This window comes from Pecten maximus, chromosome 14 (assembly GCF_902652985.1).
Source record: "Pecten maximus chromosome 14, xPecMax1.1, whole genome shotgun sequence".
NCBI classification, from domain to species: Eukaryota; Metazoa; Mollusca; class Bivalvia; order Pectinida; family Pectinidae; genus Pecten; species Pecten maximus.
Genome location: NC_047028.1, coordinates 16,315,952 through 16,335,949, shown reverse-complemented (window position 1 = coordinate 16,335,949; position 19,998 = coordinate 16,315,952). Strand labels below are relative to the sequence as shown.

At 36.6% G+C, this 19,998-nt stretch overlaps 2 protein-coding genes across 4 annotated transcripts in view; one reads left to right on the top strand and one right to left on the bottom strand.

Annotated features, from left to right (window-relative positions):
• The window catches only part of LOC117342513 (fibronectin type-III domain-containing protein 3a-like), a 148,969-nt gene that overhangs the window by 44,403 nt on the left and 84,568 nt on the right, over window positions 1–19,998 (bottom strand). For all 3 annotated transcript variants that reach the window (XM_033904689.1, XM_033904690.1, XM_033904691.1), the window contains exon 2: window positions 3,154–3,317. In XM_033904689.1, coding sequence (XP_033760580.1) covers window positions 3,154–3,317 — 164 coding nt within the window. The remainder of the gene's footprint in view (window positions 1–3,153; window positions 3,318–19,998) is intronic.
• On the top strand, window positions 16,241–19,648 carry LOC117342514 (zinc finger BED domain-containing protein 1-like). The gene is made up of 3 exons (XM_033904693.1): window positions 16,241–17,286; window positions 17,537–17,672; window positions 17,986–19,648. The coding sequence occupies exons 1-3, from the start codon at window positions 16,708–16,710 to the stop codon at window positions 19,317–19,319; spliced, it is 2,049 nt and encodes a 682-aa protein (XP_033760584.1). The 5' UTR covers window positions 16,241–16,707; the 3' UTR covers window positions 19,320–19,648.

Here is a 19,998-nt window from a genome sequence, read left to right as displayed (position 1 = left end):
TCTAAATGTTCATAATGGTGAAGGGGAAATTGTGTCAACAAACACTATATAACAGCATCGTAATTTATTCAGCTTCTTGCAATGTTAAGAATTTCTAGAGACAGCTGATGAATTTCATCTGTATTACATCACATGTACATTCGAGTAAACATGAAATGAAATGTAGGGATTGTCAGCTAACCACAGGCAATAACTACAGAAGGACACAGATGTAGTATAATCAACAAGCCTGAACCTGTAGACAGACATCTGAGGTGGAGGAGACTACAGGCAGGGCTAAGAATTCATATTGCATATTTGGTTTTTGTAATATGCAACAAACTTACTGGTGAGACATGTATGAAATGCCGCATACCACAATACCCTAACAAGCACCGTGATTACTTTCATGTGTAACTACTAATAAAAGCTAACAGGATTTTAATATGACAGGTGTGTTCTTTGAAGTAAAAGAGCATGCAAGTACAAATTGGCAACACTTTACAAATTGGCAACATTTTAATCTTTATTGAAAAAATACCAACACCTTTGACCCATAACTGACCCCTCCTCGTTATCATGTTAAAAACTGAAAACATCAGCAGAATTCACATCCCCCTCATATTCAACAAGGTTACATATCTCTATAATCACGAAACCAGTCCAGTTTGACAATTGTGAGATATTAGTCCTGAAGAATACCTCATCATCAGCCTCATGGGTTGTCTATGACCTAAGCCCTTCCTTGATATTTTAAGGAAGAGAAACAGTGAATCCAAAACCCACCCAACATATTCTCCTCAAAGAAAATCCCAACTGCTTATAGCAAATTATACAAACAGAAAACATAATGAAACACTTCTACCTAGCTAAGTAGGAAAATAGCTACCTAATTGTTCCCTGTAATTGGAGGGAGACAACAACAAAAAGGCTTGTCTCTCTACTCCATCACCCATCTTTATAAACTCCATCACCCAGCTATATAAACTCCATCACCCAGCTATATAAACTCCATCACCCAGCTATATAAACTCCATCACCCATCTTTATAAACTCCATCACCCATCTTTATAAACTCCATCACCCATCTTTATAAACTCCATCACCCAGCTTTATAAACTCCATCACCCATCTTTATAAACTCCATCACCCATCTTTATTAACTCCATCACCCAGCTTTATAAACTCCATCACCCATCTTTATAAACTCCATCACCCATCTTTATAAACTCCATCACCCATCTTTATAAACTCCATCACCCATCTATATAAACTCCATCACCCATCTTTATTAACTCCATCACCCAGCTTTATAAACTCCATCACCCAGCTATATAAACTCCATCACCCATCTTTATAAACTCCATCACCCATCTTTATAAACTCCATCACCCATCTATATAAACTCCATCACCCATCTTTATAAACTCCATCACCCAGCTATATAAACTCCATCACCCATCTTTATAAAACTAAGTTATACTCCTCCATCACCCAGATTAATAAAACAGTAATTTTTGTTGGCATGGTAACAGCTAGATATCCACATCAAAACATGTTCCAATGCATACAATCAAATTTGAAGAGTGTTCATGAAGAGAAAATATGATAGCACTAAAATATTATTAATTCTTAAAAGAATTCCTTTTTCTTTAATATACATTTCTTTAGTTTTTAATAAAATGCTCAAAAATATATTTTTGAAAAAAATAAAATAAAACAATGAATAGAATTAATAAAATCATAAACACCATCTGATGTTTTGAATAAAAATCGTTTTCAACAGAAAAATTCAAATAATAAAAGACAAAATTGAAAGGCTTCAAATTTGGCTTTCTGAACAGGTAAATAGAGCTCTTGATATTGGTATTCAGCGAACCATAAACATGATAACATATTGGTTAAGTATTTGATATTGTGAAGACCAGACATATGGCTTTACTGTTACAATGATACAAGATATGGCAGGTGGTGAAGGAAGTGATGTATCATGCGGAATATAAATAGACATGCATGACCTAAGCCTGTCCCTGTGACCTATATCATGACCTCTGGTCTTTCTTAATCTTTTATTTAATCTTCAATATCCTAAATGATACAATACTTGGTATACCAGGAATAAAACATACCCATGATCATTTTTTATTCAAATCAAAAACTAAAAAAAATATGTACAGGTAACAAAAATGATTGCCATCAAAAGTGTACATGAACATTTACAAATTGTGAAAGAGTTATTTAAGGCAACGGAAAAAAAATATAAATACATCTTGAAGAAAATTTTAATTTCTATATTTATACACAATCATTTGTGGAGCTAGACTTGCATTGATGCTTAAATTTTCCATAACTCTTTCAATTTTCACTACTGCAATTTTACAAAACTAAAACATTATCCGCCACAAGTATTACAATAATGATTGATGGATATAGAAACCTATAAATTGACTGAACAATGTAATTTCCATTTATGTCAGTATAGATATTTAAACATACATCTACAGTGTCAAGGGACAGGCTTTACAGTATACCATATTCATTCTAATAAGCACCTTAGTAATTTAGGAATTTGGGAGAAAATATGATGATAACATAACTTCTTTGCATTTCTCACAAGATATGATAGGTGATAGAGCAAATAAGTAAATTATAAATGGATATCGGTCATGTAAACCAAAATATGGAGAGGTTACGAGTTAAGTGCTATTAGGTAAAATATGGCAATGGAGATGAACCTATATGCTGTATCTAAATAAGTCCAAATATGACAGACAGTTAGATATAAATACACATTGGTCAGCTTTATACAGTCACTTCATCCAATTGTCCAATCAAGGACAAGATATATCAAATTAACCAATCACAAGACAGATTAAGGCATATCCAATTAACCAATCAAAAGCAGCTGAGGATATATCCAATGGACCAATCAAAAGGCAGCTAGATGATAGGAGCAGCACTTCCAATCAACCATCAGGCAGCTAGCCAGCAGTCAGCAAGCATTGTAACTGCCACTTGGTCTCGATTGACCGGTCAATCTCTGACCAGACAATGGATCGATTAGCTGGCAAGGACAGGCAGGCGCACCGGACATTCAGGCGATCAGCAGGACAACGGGCCAATCTGACGAGGAGAAAAATGGGGAAAAACAGAAATACATACATAGCATCCTACCGTCATAGGCTGTACTGGCATGCCTGGAGGTTGAGGGGATAAAATCACGTGTGTCAGGATTCCATGCTCGTCCACAATCTGTTGTACCATGTGACCCTGGGGAACCTGCATCGGCATCGGTAACGGTGGTCCTGTGTTAGATACCATTCTTACTGTGGCTGGACCTGCAAAGACAAAAGGACCATACATGAGGATTCTGTGTTTTAATACCTACATCATTGTTATCTTAATCCTTTACACCACAAATCTATCAATCCCCGTCCTTTGAAGAAAGAGTAATTCATTAGTACAATATGACATTACAATATATATCATTAAAGAACAATCCAATTATATTAATTAGTAACTCAACTCAAAAACAGTAGGTACAATTTGGCTGTGAGAAGAGGGACTTCTTGCCTGATGAATACAGTTGAACATTTTTTGTTTGGATGTTTCGATCTGTGCATGGTTTTAACAAGTTTTCGACATTAATGAAACTGTAACATTCATAAAAGAAATCCAGGTCCTGCAAACTTTTCAAATATGTTTTGCAACACCCTGACCCAATAGAACGGACAATGTAAACCTGGTGTGCTCTCGGGTAAGACTACAAAGGGCACCTGTTTTCCTTGGTACATTTATCATCAATCTGTAATTATGTATAATGGTTACCTGTCCAGACACACCTGTGTATTACCTGTAATCACCTGCCTGTAACGTACATTACACCTGTGTAATACCTTTCTCTAACTTTTATATAAATTATTAAATCACCTTTAATATAATAACAGGTCTTGACAAATGTTCCACAAAAGTACATCAAAGGAAAGCATTTTGGAGTTAAGAATATAATCTTTGAAGTTAATGTCCTTCCATTCTGTAATGATTTGTCTGATTTACGTAAGAAATGTTCATGAAACTGGAGGCATATCATTACAGTTGTACGTGGTTCACACAGATTTTTCATACCAAAATTGTGCTGTGTAAGTGAGAGGTCAAAAGACTACGCGTTTAATAAATAACTTAACTTAAAGTGAATTTGCATTTAAAATTCCTAGATTAAAATCTTTTTATAATTCCCTTGTGATGAATTATTTATTTTTTAAGTAATTTTACAACAACTAAGAACAAATTTCAGCACTTTTCTAGTGCCGATCACAAATTTCATCACTTTTCCAGCACCGACCCAAAATTCCAGCATCTCATCTGTACAAACCAGGAATTGATAAATTAATTCATTACAGTGGAAGTATGCCTGTCTACTCCAGTCTACATTGCAATCTGTCTAAACCAAACCAAACATGGTAAAACCTGGAAAAACCAGACCTCTTCTTTACATGCCATCTTAAATTAGGTGATGATGGTGTAATTTGGAAAGAAGTTCAAGTCTTAATTCAGAAAGTATATCGAGACATTCATGGAAACTATGGCAAGTTAAATTGGAGTGTATCAATACTGATTCACCTAATTGCACTTCAAACCTGAGTGGGGACTCAAAATGTTCACATCACTGCCAGGTGGAGGTTTCCACAACAGTAGGGACCATGCCAAAAGTCAGCATATTTAAAACCACTTTACTCCTCATTGCCAACTTTCTCTAGGTATTGATGGCAGACAAGAGTGCTTAATGTCATTGAGTAACGACTATACCTATCTGTATGTACACAGGTGTGGCTACCTAATTACCACTGATTGCCTTGCCACAGGTGCATAACAGACAGATGTTTATTCAATAGGTAATGTAAATCAGAACACAGATATCCATCTAGGATAACAGACCCATTCTTAATAACAAAACAAGCTTTTTTTTAAATTGACAAATAAGCAAAGGTCAGTAAAACACAGAAAGCAGCTATACAGCATAAATTGTCAATGAAAATAATGTCAAGAACACAGGGGGTACAAAATAAATTGTCAATGAAACTAATGTCAAGAACACAGGGGCTACAAAATAGATTGTCAATGAAACTAATGTCGAGAACACAGGAGCTATAAAATAAATTGTCAATGAAAATAATGTCAAGAACACAGGGGCTACAAAATAGATTGTCAATGAAAATAATGTCAAGAACACAGGGGCTATAAAATAGATTGTCAATGAAACTAATGTCAAGAACACAGCGGCTACAAAATACATTGTCAATGAAACTAATGTCAAGAACACAGGGGCTACAAAATAAATTGTCAATGAAAATAATGTCAAGAACACAGCGGCTACAAAATACATTGTCAATGAAAATAATGTCAAGAACACAGGGGCTACAAAATAGATTGTCAATGAAACTAATGTCGAGAACACAGGAGCTATAAAATAAATTGTCAATGAAAATAATGTCAAGAACACAGGGGCTACAAAATAGATTGTCAATGAAAATAATGTCAAGAACACAGGGGCTATAAAATAGATTGTCAATGAAACTAATGTCAAGAACACAGCGGCTACAAAATACATTGTCAATGAAAATAATGTCAAGAACACAGGGGCTATAAAATACATTGTCAATGAAACATTTAATGTCTAATTAGCTATCCTGTCTAAAGTAAAATTGTTGATTAACAAAATTTACAAATCATGCTCAATTCCATGAACAAGAATCCCATTTCAACACAATAGTTTTTTTTCTTGTAAATATATAATATAACACAAAGGCCAAGTGTCTGACAGTAAAGACCGTTCTAATGTTTAACTGTTGTGATAAAAATCTCTCTGTGCTTTGTCTGAAGTATAGAAAGAAAACGGGCAAATAAATATCAAGGTCATAACAGTCCTTACCACAAAACTACATCTGGTGTAAACAAAGTCTTGGCTACAGGTGTTTAAACTAGCGATATCTGCACCTGACAGCCCATATGGTTCTATTGGAATAACACATAAATCTGAAACTTGGGAATTAGAAAAACAGGATTTGTACATATACTCATGATACATGGTATTTTATCTTCAGCCATGAATATGCCACTTAACCAGGTGTCAATACTCCTACTTAAACTTTCAATAAACACAAATCTCCCACACACCCTCAAAATCCTATCCATGTAATATATTGTACAATCATGCACATCAAGTGTTGCACAGTTTTGGCTGCACTCACTGCATGGCCATACCCAAAGCATGCAAATTTAATTTCTCTCTCACAAATTTGATTTAGCTCAGTTCCTCAGGTGAAGTGGTTTAGATACCGGGCAGTTTGTGTTTCGTGATCAGGAAGCTGAGATCGCAGGCTGGTCTCTGCTGTTGTTGTTTTGCCCTTGAAAATGATAGTTTACCCAAATGCACTGAAGCCTCCGATATGTTGCTCACTAAGGTAGCCACCAGATACTACAAGGACACCATGCCTTATAAAGACCTCAACTGTTGATTGGGTCATGAACCCAGTAAACAGGTTCAAAGTTGAGAAAGTCTTTCCACAACTTTAGATTTCTCTCAAGATTGAGTGAAACGCACCTAGTTGAGAGACATTCCCAGGGAGTGATCACAAGTTATGCCCTTAAGAAAAAATTTCACCAAAACTTTAGAGGGTTGTTCCCAGGGATTGAACACCATGAGTTTTCCTTCTTTTTGAGGATTTTGAGCTCAAACTCTTGGCATGATGTTGCTCTCTTGGTGTGAAACACACCTTCTCAAACATGTATTTAGACTGACAAAGCTAGAGATTATACAGCACTACAGCTAATGTCCATAACGTAGGCAATGTCATGCATGGCCATTTTTTTAATGCATAAACTTGGGTTTACCTGAGATGCATCACACAGGTGTACATATAATCCCAAATATATGGAGTATATGTCCTACAGAATGTATGTAGTATACAAATGTTGTTAAGTCATGGTTTGTTGTGAAGTAGACAGTCTTCCTATGCTACACATGGATTAAAGTGAATATAACTGTAAAAGTCACTGTTGGAAAATATTATCAGGCAGGAAGGTCCTACAAGTAAACAATAACATTACAATTTGGTAGATCCTACAAGTAAACAATAACATTACAATTTGGTAGATCCTACAAGTAAACAATAACATTACAATTTGGTAGGTCCTACAAGTAAACAATAACATTACAATTTGGTATGTCCTACAAGTAAACAATCACATTACAATTTTGGAAGTTCCTACAAGTAAACAATAACATTACAATTTGGAAGGTCCTACAAGTAAACAATAACATTACAATTTGGTAGATCCTACAAGTAAACAATAACATTACAATTTGGCAGATCCTACAACAATAATATATTACTGCTCATAATCACAACGCTGTGAGGATGTTGCTTGCCCCCACATGATTCCAAGTTCTGTGTAGCATTTTACAAACACGGACAATGATAGACAGTGTTTTAAGACCCGTTTATATAAATTTATAGAATATTTTTTACAGTACAGACTCCTTCATATATCTTAATCCCATTTCACTGTTTATAAGAAATCACCATTAAAGGAATATGAATTCTACGGTTATAATCGCTTTAAACAAACCCAAGTACACATGTCTCAAAGTTTGAAGTACAGATATAACCCTCTAACAGAATATAGAATTTATATCTATTTACCAATTGCCTTAATTCTATTTACCAATTGCCTTAACTGTTCTTAAAGTGTTTCATAATTTTACAAAAGGCAACATACCAAAATTTTAAAATGTACATGCATCATAATGGAAACATTTCTCACTGCTAGCTATCAAACATGTCATTTCTCCCTCTCTCAATTTACTGTCAAACAGTTGACATTTTGCTTCAGTGTATATTATTAACATAGTACATCACTGTCAATGTTGTAAATGATGAAATGCTAATACACAGGTCTACATTAAGTCGCACCTCATTTACAAACAAGACCACGAAATGTTCATAAATAGCTGTACATTATATAGTATCTGACCTACATGTTATTAAACGACAGGTATTTTGCAGGCGACTATCAATCTACCGCCTACTTCGTTTTGCATATACACAAGACTTCAACAATGAATTTTATTACACAGGTAAATTGGTACAGTAAAAATCTTATCCATTAATTCTTAATAGCTATACTATTGTATACCAAATCCGGTCTACATTTCTCAATCAATGTTGCGGTGGTTATATAGGTACACTTGTTCAACAATCAAAGAAAACCATCAATTTCTCATAAAGATAACATCAATATCAATTCTTTTTAATGAATGCATTCACCATGTGGTCTTAACTTCAAGGTTCAGAAAACCTGTGATGTCATTCCCTTGGTTTATGATATTTCGTGTGTATGTCTGAATTTAATGTGGTACCCTTTTATGTCATTTCCATATATGGTAAACACAAAGATTGATTTGACAAACACCGCTTAAAACAGTTGATGTACCAAAATGGAAACCTTGAAATATATTACCTATGACTTGATTAGGCTAAACTATCACGATAAATGAATTTTATGTAACGAAATTACTACAATATTATACAGAGAATAGCTGTCATTGTACATGGCAATTGTGTAACATAACAATTAAAGAACAATGTTTAAAATTTTTATTTCATCATCAAGAAAAATTGAATGAGCTTTTCAATACAACTGCCTGAACATTTGGTATATCCCAAGCACCATCCAGAACCTTGAAAAAACTAAACTGAATATCAATTTAGTATACATCATGAATACATTTATTAGTCTGGTATATAGGCATCCAAGGTATTGTTTTTCTGCTTTTAGTGACCGTAAAGATGAACAAACCTTATAAAGAATAGACAGAATTTGTATGTTCAGTAGCAGACAGAATTTGTATGTTCAGTAGCAGACAGAATTTGTATGTTCAGTAGCAGACAGAATTTGTATGTTCAGTAGCAGACAGAATTTGTATGTTCCATTTGCAGCCTTAAAGAAGAGACAGAATTTATTTGTATGTTCCGTTTGCAGCCTTAAAGAAGAGACAGAATTTGTATGTTCAGTAGCAGCCTTAAAGAAGAGACAGAATTTGTATGTTCCGTTTGCAGCCTTAAAGAAGAGACAGAATTAGGATGTTCAGTTGCAGCCTTAAAGAAGAGACAGAATTAGGATGTTCCGTTTGCAGCCTTAAAGAAGAGAAAGAATTTGGATGTTCCGTTTGCAGCCTTAAAGAAGAGAAAGAATTTGGATGTTCCGTTTGCAGCCTTAAAGAAGAGAAAGAATTTGGATGTTCCGTTTGCAGCCTTAAAGAAGAGAAAGAATTTGGATGTTCCGTTTGCAGCCTTAAAGAAGAGACAGAATCTGAGTTGCTTGCAGCAAGATTTCTGCTTGTAATACATATAAGTTTTAAGACATAGGAATGAAATTGTGCAGGATCAATACTCAAACAGTTTCCTAGACACACATACACTATAGCTCATCTTCCTATCATACCCAGACACAGAAATCTCCAACAGACCATCAAAATTAAACAAGGCCGACTACATCAAAGTTGCAGCCATGTTCTATTCCTGGAGGAATCAGAAATGGGGGATTACCGGGGCTTTCTACCCTTGGGGAAGATTCACAACGACAAAATCACAATTATATATTATTATACAAGTGCTGGGGCCCTATAACTCATTAAAACCTGCTAGGACTTCAAAGATGTACCAAGGTAAATTATAGTGGTGTGACCAGATACATTGTAAGATAAAGGCAGCTCTGTTGGTATGCCTAATTCAATAGCCACTTTGAAGCTAATACATGATTAAATTCTTATTAATATGAAGTTAACATAGTTAAAAAAATCTGGAAATTCTTTCTGAGATATATATGAACACAGAAACAGAGCCAGGAAGAGCTTCAGTCGTCAATTAACTTAACACACAACTCTACTAAATTCTCAGTTTTTATGTGCTGGCATGTATCATATAGGTAATGGAAAGATAAATCTGCCAAATTGAAACAAACACAAGGTGCAACCAACCTGATCATATTTCCCATAAATATGAAAGGAATAACTCACATCAAATATGCTATAAGATATGTCTTGAACCATATCTCTTCAATTTCACGATACTGTAGCACAAAGCTGAAACATTAGTTTCATTTTCCCACATGTATAATAAAAAACATTATTTTTGCAATATTTTTCTGTGGAGTAGGGATAAAAAACATGCCATATATAATGCAGAGAGAGCATGGCAGCTGTTTTAACTTCTGTATCATAAGTTACAACATCTCGTAACTCTTGTCCTTCCTCTGCCCCCCCCCTCCCCTCCACATAACTCTTGTCCTTCCTCTGCCCCCCTCCACATAACTCTTGTCCTACCTCTGCCTCCTCCCCTTCCTCTGTCCCTCCCCCCCATCCCCTCTGCCCCCCCCCCTATAGCTCTTGTCCTACCTCTGCCTCCTCCCCTTCCTCTGTCCCTCCCCCCATCCCCTCTGCCCCCCCCCTATAACTCTTGTCCTACCTCTGCCTCCTCCCCTTCCTCTGTCCCTCCCCCCCATCCCCTCTGCCCCCCTCCACATAACTCTTGTCCTGCCTCCTCCCCCAACTCTTGTTCTACCTCTGCCCCCTTCCTAAAACCAACTTTCATATTTCTCCCCTCTCTCAATCTTGTCATATTTACATCAGACTGTATCAACCCCCCACCCCCTCCCTCAATGTTGTCATATTTACACCAGACTGTATCAACCCCCCTCCCTCATTCTTGTCATATTTGCACCAGACTGTATCACTCCCCCCCCCCCCTCTCCCTCAATCTTGTCATATTTACATCAGACTGTATCAACCCCCCACCCCCTCCCTCAATGTTGTCATATTTACACCAGACTGTATCAACCCCCCTCCCTCATTCTTGTCATATTTACACCAGACTGTATCACTCCCCTTCCCTCAATGTTGTCATATTTACACCAGACTGTATCACTCCCCCCCCCCCCCCTCAATGTTGTCATATTTACACCAGACTGTATCACCCCCCCCCCCCCCCCTCCCTCAATCTTGTCATATTTACACCAGACTGTATCACCCCCCCCCCTCCCTCAATCTTGTCATATTTACACCAGACTGTATCACTCCCCCTCCCTCAATCTTGTCATATTTACACCAGACTGTATCACTCCCCCCCCCCCCCCCTCAATCTTGTCATATTTACACCAACTGTATCAACCCCCCCCCTCCCTCAATTTGTCATATTTACACCAGACGTATCACTCCCCCCCCCCCTCCCTCAATGTTGTCATATTTACACCAGACTGTATCAACCCCCCCCATCTGCAATTAACACCAGACTGTATCACCCCCCTCCCTCAATGTTGTCATATTTACACCAGACTGTATCACCCCCCCCCCCCCCCCCCCCTCAATGTTGTCATATTTACACCAGACTGTATCAACCCCCTCCCTCAATGTTGTCATATTTACACCAGACTGTATCACCCCCCCCCCCCTCAATGTTGTCATATTTACACCAGACTGTATCTTTCCCCCTCCCCACCCCCCTCCCTCAATGTTGTCATATTTACACCAGACTGTATCACTCCCCCCCCCCCCACGACACTCCCCTCCCTCAATGTTGTCATATTTACACCAGACTGTAATCCACCCCCCCTCCCTCAATGTTGTCATATTTACACCAGACTGTATCACTCCCCCCCCCCCCCCCCTCCCTCAATCTTGTCATATTTACAACCAGACTGTATCACCCCCCCCACCCAACAACAACAACCCTCCCAATTGTCATATTTACACCAGACTGAATCAATCCCCCTCCCTCAATTTGTCATATTTACACCAGACTGTATACAACCCCCCCCCCCCCCTCAATGTGCATATTTAACACCAGACTAATAACATCCCCCTCCCTCAATGTTGTCATATTTACACCAGACTGAATCAATCCCCCCCCTCAATGTTGTCATATTTACACCAGACTGTATCACCCCCCCCCCCCCCCCCCCCTCAATGTTGTCATATTTACACCAGACTGTATCAATCCCCCTCCCTCAATGTTGTCATATTTACACCAGACTGTATCACCCCCCTCCCTCAATGTTGTCATATTTACATCAGACTGTATCACTCCCCCCCCCCCCCCCCCCCCCCTCAATGTTGTCATATTTACACCAGACTGTATCACTCCCCCCCCCCCCCCCCCCCCCCACCCCCTCTCCCTCAATGTTGTCATATTTACACCAGACTGTATCAATCCCCCTCCCTTGGCTGTTGACAGCTTGCATTCAGATAAACTTAAACAAAGGTCAATGTTCTTGTAACTATGGCAACTCTCCTAAAATTTTTACAGAAAACAAGAAATATATTTCACTGTAGTGTCACCTTTATGTCAAATGATCACCAATAGCCCTGGAGGATACGTGTAGTGTCTATATAGGATGTCATAGATACAGATGTAGGAATACAGCCTTATCAAGGAATGAAAGACAGACTTAATCACTAGTGAGCAATGGAGAGGAGTCTTATAATGATGGATAGATTAATGAAACAAGAGGTGATACAGTCGATGGAATACAAATGAAATACTTTGACAGATGTATGAACAAACATAGGATTCAAAGAAATATGAATGAATGAATGAATGAATGAAATAGATAATGAGATACACAAACCAATTAAATAAATGAATGGAGCAACAAAATTATTTAAATGACAAATTGACCAAGAAAGATGAACTGATGAAGAATGAATGCATTCCTAGACCAATAAACAAACAAATATGTTATAAACAATCACAACTAATAAACCTAGAATTCGGTCACCTAAATGTTGGGGTTTATTGAGGATGTCAGAGCTACAGATGTATAGTTGGAGAGGGTGACAAGTGTTCTGTCCTTCTGTTCACCTCTCACAGAGACCCAAGTAGAATCTAATTGGAGAATATAACTACTTCTGGAGCTAACATCTGGATATTTTAAGAAGACATGAGATGAAGACATGCTCAATGAGGTCAACAGTCAATATATAGTTCCCATAAAGATATTTACAGTTACTTAACATTGCTATATAAAAGAAAGTCAGCTGCTTGTTATATGTGGCTTCTTTAACATAAATGGAGACACATATTTATTTCTGGATCAGAAATGGTTTCTGGCTATTTAAATTATTTGAATTTTGATTTTTTCTTTCAATTTAAATAACCAAACAAAATTTTAATGAGTTATCATTATATGTACAGGAAAAATATCAAATTGTCTTCGCCTTCAGCTATAGGGTAGAGACATTTGACATAGTATGTAACTAGTTGAAAAATGTTTTAGACGAATGATACCAGCCATAATGGAATATCGATCCTCTTTAATATTGTATTTTCAAATTTGGTTCAATACAATATGCATGCTATGGCTACTATCCATTTCCTCTAACACAGTCTGTCCAGTAGAACATGATCTGCAGCAAAGGTTGAAAGTTCAAGTCAGATACACACTAAATGATTTCTTAATAACATAATTAGAGAGTGTGTTGATAAGAGATGAAAAGCAGGCTAGATTTACCCTTAGTAAGTAGGCGGTTGGGCCCACATAGATTTACCTTACAACTCCCCTCTACCTAGAGGGCCCCTCCCCTTCTACCATCACTACCATCACTAACAACTCCCCTCTACCTAGAGGGCCCCTCCCCTACTACCATCACTACCATCACTAACAACTCCCCTCTACCTAGAGGGCCCCTCCCCTACTACCATCACTAACCATCACTAACAACTCCCTCTACCTAGAGGGCCCTCCCCCTGACTACCATCACTATAACCAGATCACTAACAACATTCCCCTCTAACCTAGAGGGGCCCCTCCCCTACTACCAATCACTTACCATCACTAAAAAAACCTCCTCTACTAGAGGGCCCCTCCCCTTCTACCATCACTACCATCACTAACAACTCCCCTCTACCTAGAGGGCCCCTCCCCTACTACCATCACTACCATCACTAACAACTCCCCTCTACCTAGAGGGCCCCTCCCCTACTACCATCACTACCATCACTAACAACTCCCCTCTACCTAGAGGGCCCCTCCCCTACTACCATCACTACCATCACTAACAACTCCCCTCTACCTAGAGGGCCCCTCCCCTACTACCATCACTACCATCACTAACAACTCCCCTCTACCTAGAGGGCCCCTCCCCTACTACCATCACTACCATCACTAACAACTCCCCTCTACCTAGAGGGGCCCCTCCCCTACTACCATCACTACCATCACTAAACAACTCCCCTCTACCTAGAGGGCCCCTCCCCTACTACCATCACTAATAAATTCAGAGCTAGATGTGATCAGAAAAATTTGCTTTCTTTTAATGTAAAACCTTTTTAACATGATTACATCATGTGTCATAATTCTTACACAAGCTATTCTGAAGCAAAATAACCTATTTTTACACAGCCATATGGAACAATACCTAATATCATATCAATTGTACTTTCCGAGCATCTATAAAAGACCCATTAACAGAGATTTGCACCAAATTCTAGAAATTATTAGTATTTTGAAAGTACTCAAATATTATTGGGGATTCAAAGAAAGAGAAAGGAATTCAAACTAAAAAGTGAAGAATTTATCTCACCCTTTGGAAAAGCAGTATTTTACTTTGTTTCACAACAAAAGGAAATCCCTAAATACTAGAAATAAGTTTCCTACTACTATATATATAGAGGCTGGAGAAAGCTACCAACACTGGCCTTTAGGAGAATCAGAGGAAATATGATTGAACTATAAAAAATAACAAGTCAGATTGTATGATAAGGAATGTTTTACTGCCATATCACTCTGGAAAGATGCATCCGATTGCCACAGCTGTAGAGGACATGCACACAAAACAAATATTCCCTAAACAAGCAACTACCATGCTAAGAAAAAAGTATTTTTCGATCAGAACAGTAACAGTTTAGAATGAACTGCCAGAGCATGTAGTGTCAGCAATACATATTAATTCTTTTAAAAATAAGTTGGATAACCACAGAAAAAATCAAGAACTTTATTTCAATTATAAAGCTGCAACCAGAACATAGAGAACAATATACATGTAACCGGATAAAGTATCTAATACTAGTATATTGATCTATTATGTATCTATTTTAAGTCTGGTATAGACACTTTCTGTAGTCCTGCATCAGAATATAACTTATCTTATTTTCAGTTTTGTTACCTGCATCTGCAGGTGGAAAAATTTACGTTAAAACATAAACTATTACCAGGTGAGCGATTAGGCCCATAATGGGAATAGCCATGGCGCAACGTCCGTCGTCAATGACTCTTCACAAGCACGTCAGCAGTACTAATATACAGGTATATAGCCTATCCTGGCTATCACTAAATGCAAACTTAAATATTTCTTTCAATTCATCTGTAATAAAAACAAGACTGGCATGTTTGTGTTCTATATTATTAAACTGTAATTATGAAACAACTTTAACTTGTCTGTAATTCAAAATTATAACTTTATATAACTTTCTTTATCAATGAATAATTATCAGCAAGGGCAATAACTCTTTTCAAACTTCAGTTTAAGTTGCTTTACTTGTCCAATTTAAATCTATAGTATATCTTTACTTTTATCGAAGTCATCATAACTGTTGATTTAGCAGGACAGTTTGATTATTGAATATCAGTTGAAATATATTTTCTAGTTTGAGTTTTAGACTTCAGATATGGAAAATTAATATGAATCATGTCATATAATCTTTTCAAAACCAATTTTAATACAGATTTCTTATCTGACTAATTCCTGTTTCATTTCTTCATTATAATATGACAGGGGAAGGCAGTATGGTTTGAAGCAGATTTTATACACGAGTAAAGGATATAAAGGCAATTGTATATATCATAAAGGGAACAGTTAACATAGCTTTATTCCCTCTGGTATCATTATAAACATGTTACTGGTGGCATTACTGGGACAAATGGGTATTTAAGTACATCACAGAAACATTCCTTATCATTTCCTTCCTATTTTCACTAAAAGCATAAAGCTTGTCCCTGACCCCTTCCACCTCCCTTTTTTTCCTGAGCTATAGACAATCTAAATATGATGGTTCTTAGCCAAAAAATAATAATCAAGGCATTGGTCCAATATATAGTTGCCAGTATATATTCCTAACTTTCATATATATAAATTAGTTTCTCTGATTTTAGTTAGATTCTTCAATACATTATAAAACGTAGGTCCACCTTTATATTAGTGGTGTGCAATATTACCGGCAATACCGGTTATTGCGGTATTATTGTCGGCGATGATATATCGCGATATTTTTTTTAAATACCGGTATTTTCACTTTATTTTTAAACACTTACATAACGAAAGTACATCGTAAAAGGACATCGTTTTTTTCACTTGGCATGTTCGCGTCAACCGGAAAAAAACATAACAGGAAGTATCTTAACCTATACTAAATTTAAAACCAGCTGAAGACTATAATGCTACGTTCCGGTAGGATTAAAAAAGATATTATCTCCCCGAAAATTATTTAATAAATGTAGTTTAAAATCTAATTATTTCTTCTTCTAAAAGATCGTTTCACGGTTTGTAAAAAATAATGATCCGGCCGTGAACTGTTCGTGAGAGAAATATTCATCTATAGCACAATTTTACGAAATCCGGAATTTTGTCCGCCATTTTTTCTACCTTTATTATATGCTTTCAAACATCCGTCAAGCATGGCGGAGAAAAACAAGTTTGATATTGTGACCAACCGAAAAGCAAAATCAACGGTTTGGGAACATTTTGGACTGAAAAAAATTGAAGGCAAGCTTGTTGAAAATGTTGCCGTTTGTAGGATGTGCATGGCATCTGTTAAATACTCAGGTGGAACGACAAATCTGTCGTCCCATATCAGAGCCCGTCATCCAAATCTACGTGAGCGTAGTAATGACGACACTGACAGTAAAAATACACAACAATCTGGTTCCAGTGGCTTAGCTTCTACTACAAAGGAAACTCAAGTTCACGACAGAAAGACGTCTCAGTGTACCTTGCCAACAGTAATAGCAAATAAAACGCCATATCCTCCAGGCTCAAGACGTGCAACAGAAATAACGGAAACCATTACCAATTTCCTTATTAATGACATGAGGCCATTTAAAACAGTTGACACAGACTGTTTCAGGAAGATGCTACACACATTAGATCCAAGGTACAAAGTTCCAGGTCGGAAGCATTTTTCACAAATTGCAATTCCAAAAAAATACGAACAAGTAAAGGGTGTTGTGAAAGGAGAACTCCAAAGGGCTGATCAGGTGAAATTATTTTTTAAAATGGAAATTACATGATCATAAATATTTAATTCCAGATTTTAATTTTTGAAAATAAAATTAAAAGTATTTGATGAATTATGGAATATAATAAATTAATAATGTATATTGTATCAAAATAAAATGTGATCTAGTGTTAAATTTATATTATTTTAAATTGTTTTTATTTCATTCAAATTAAAGAAGAAACTAATCAAATTACTTGATTTTCAAAAAGAAATTAACAAAATTTTAGGTTGCCATCACAACTGATGGGTGGACATCAAGAGCCACAGAAAGTTACATTACCATAACCTCAACCCATATAAACAATGAATGGCAGATGGTGAACTATGTGTTGATGACAAGATGTATGCCAGAAAGCCACACAGGTAAGTTGAATAAAAACATTTCAGTAGAAATTTAGAATACATCATATTAGAAATTAATAAATTTAAAAATGTGAATCTTCTAAAATTGAAACTTTGATAATTTAAGTCTAAAATGTAAAAAAGTAAAAATTATTAAAAATATAAATATAATATACTGTAAAACATGTGATGGTCAGATAAAGCTAAAAGGAGGCATTGCACATTTCCATATTTATTATTAAAAATTAAAATAAAAGCTATTGCTCAGATGTTATTTGAAGGTTGACTTACAAATAATGTAGGTCTTAACTGTTTGTTGACCTTTTTGTTGTAGGAGTAAACATTGCAGAATTTTTGAAGGAAGCTATTGCAGAATGGGGTATCAAAGAAGAGCCATTGTACCTAGTGTCTGACAATGCCAGTAATATGAAGAAGGCAGCTGAAGTGCTTGGTTGTGATCTTCACCTTGGATGCTTTGCTCACACACTGAACTTAGCAGCCCAAAAAGGGCTTAGAGTTAAAGCTGTTTCAAACCTGTTAGCAAAAATTAGGAAAATTGTTGGCTTTTTTCATCGCAGCACAGTGGCAGCTGCTCGCTTGCAAACTCAAGCTACAAATCTAAATCTGCCAAATCACAAATTGGTCATTGATGTTCCAACCAGATGGAACAGTGCATTTGACATGCTAGAACGTTATCTCGAAATGCAGGTTGCAGTTGTAGCAACTCTCATGTCTCTGGCAAACAAAGACAAAGACTTAAAGTTTCTGTCTGATGAAGAAATAAGCCTTGCTGAAAAAGTAATGGAGGCAATGAAACCACTAAAACAGGCTACCACCATGCTGTGCAATGAAAAAAGTCCAACAATTTCAATAATTCTGCCCCTTCACCACAAACTTGTAAGTGTCTATAAAACATCAGTGACTGGGGAAACTACTGCCATTGTCTCTTTAAAGGCAGCTATAGTTGGTGACCTAGAAAATAGGTATGATGAGAAAGCTCATCCATCTGCAAACAGCTTGTTAATGAAAGCCACTGTGCTTGATCCCAGGTTTAAGGCACTGCCTTATCTTGAGGAAGAAAGAAGATTCACTGTTTACAATGATCTTGTGAAAGATCTTGCTTCCCTGAACCCTCAGTGTCTGAATATGATGATAAAAAAAGAGCCAGGGGCACTTTCAGAGTCTATAGTCCCTAATGTTGAAATTCAAGGTGAAAGACATGTAGACACTCTTCCCCCTTTACCCTCTTTACCTAAACAGGAAAATCAGTCAGCAGTTGAATCTGTTCCTTCCACCATCGATATACCATCAACCCCCAAAAAGGCAAAACAAGAATCATTTTTAAATGATTTACTTGGAGATGTGTTTGTCACCAAAGTGGAAAATGTAAAAAGTCCATTACAAAGGGCTGAAATTGAAGTGCAGAAATATAAAGATCTGCCTTCTCCAACCCTTGAAAGTAGCCCACTGCAATGGTGGAAGGAAAATCAGAATCTGTTTCCTCTTCTCTCTTGTGCTGCAAAACAACTACTATGTATCCCAAGTACAAGTGTTCCCTCAGAAAGGGTATTTAGTACTGCTGGGGATATAGTTTCAAGCCAAAGGGCAAATCTAAAAGCAAGCACTGTTGACATGCTGATATTTCTTAAAAAAAACTGCCAGTTGTAAATTCTACTTGTGTTGGCACAGTTAGTCACTTTACTCATTTTAAAATAAACAATATACATCAGTGGACTTACTTATGATGATGTAGGCCATAAGTAAATAAATATGTATACATACTTGTGTGATACTACAAAAGTATGATTCTATGGACATTGGTCAGTTGTGATTTATAAACAAACCGAGATTTGTTAGGTTTTTTTTTAGAATCTAGTCCATTTTGTACTTACCTGTGATCTCAAAATTTATTTTTTTCAAAGCATAATATGCTATGTTTACCCTTGTTTTGTTTTGTTTAATGACTTGTGGAAGTCTATTAAAGTTATTGCTACATACCCTTGTCTTCTGTTTTTATATTCAGGCTAGCAAATAATTTCTGCAATATATCGCAATATATTGCAATATCAGGTCAAATATTGCAATATATCGCAATATTGAAAAAGGTGGCAATACCCATCCCTACTTTATATCTCAAAAAGTCTAACCCCCTAGATTTAAATTACTCAATGTGACATCAAGTGTTGTTTTCTGGCTATGCCATTCTAGTCTGTAGATATATGCTCAATTGACCATTGTGTTCAAGGCTAACGTACATGTAAGTTTGGGCTGGTGATCTTGGCCGATATTGGCCAATGGGCTAAGGAAGTTTCTGGATATTAAGATTGGAGTTGTAATGAGTCAGAAT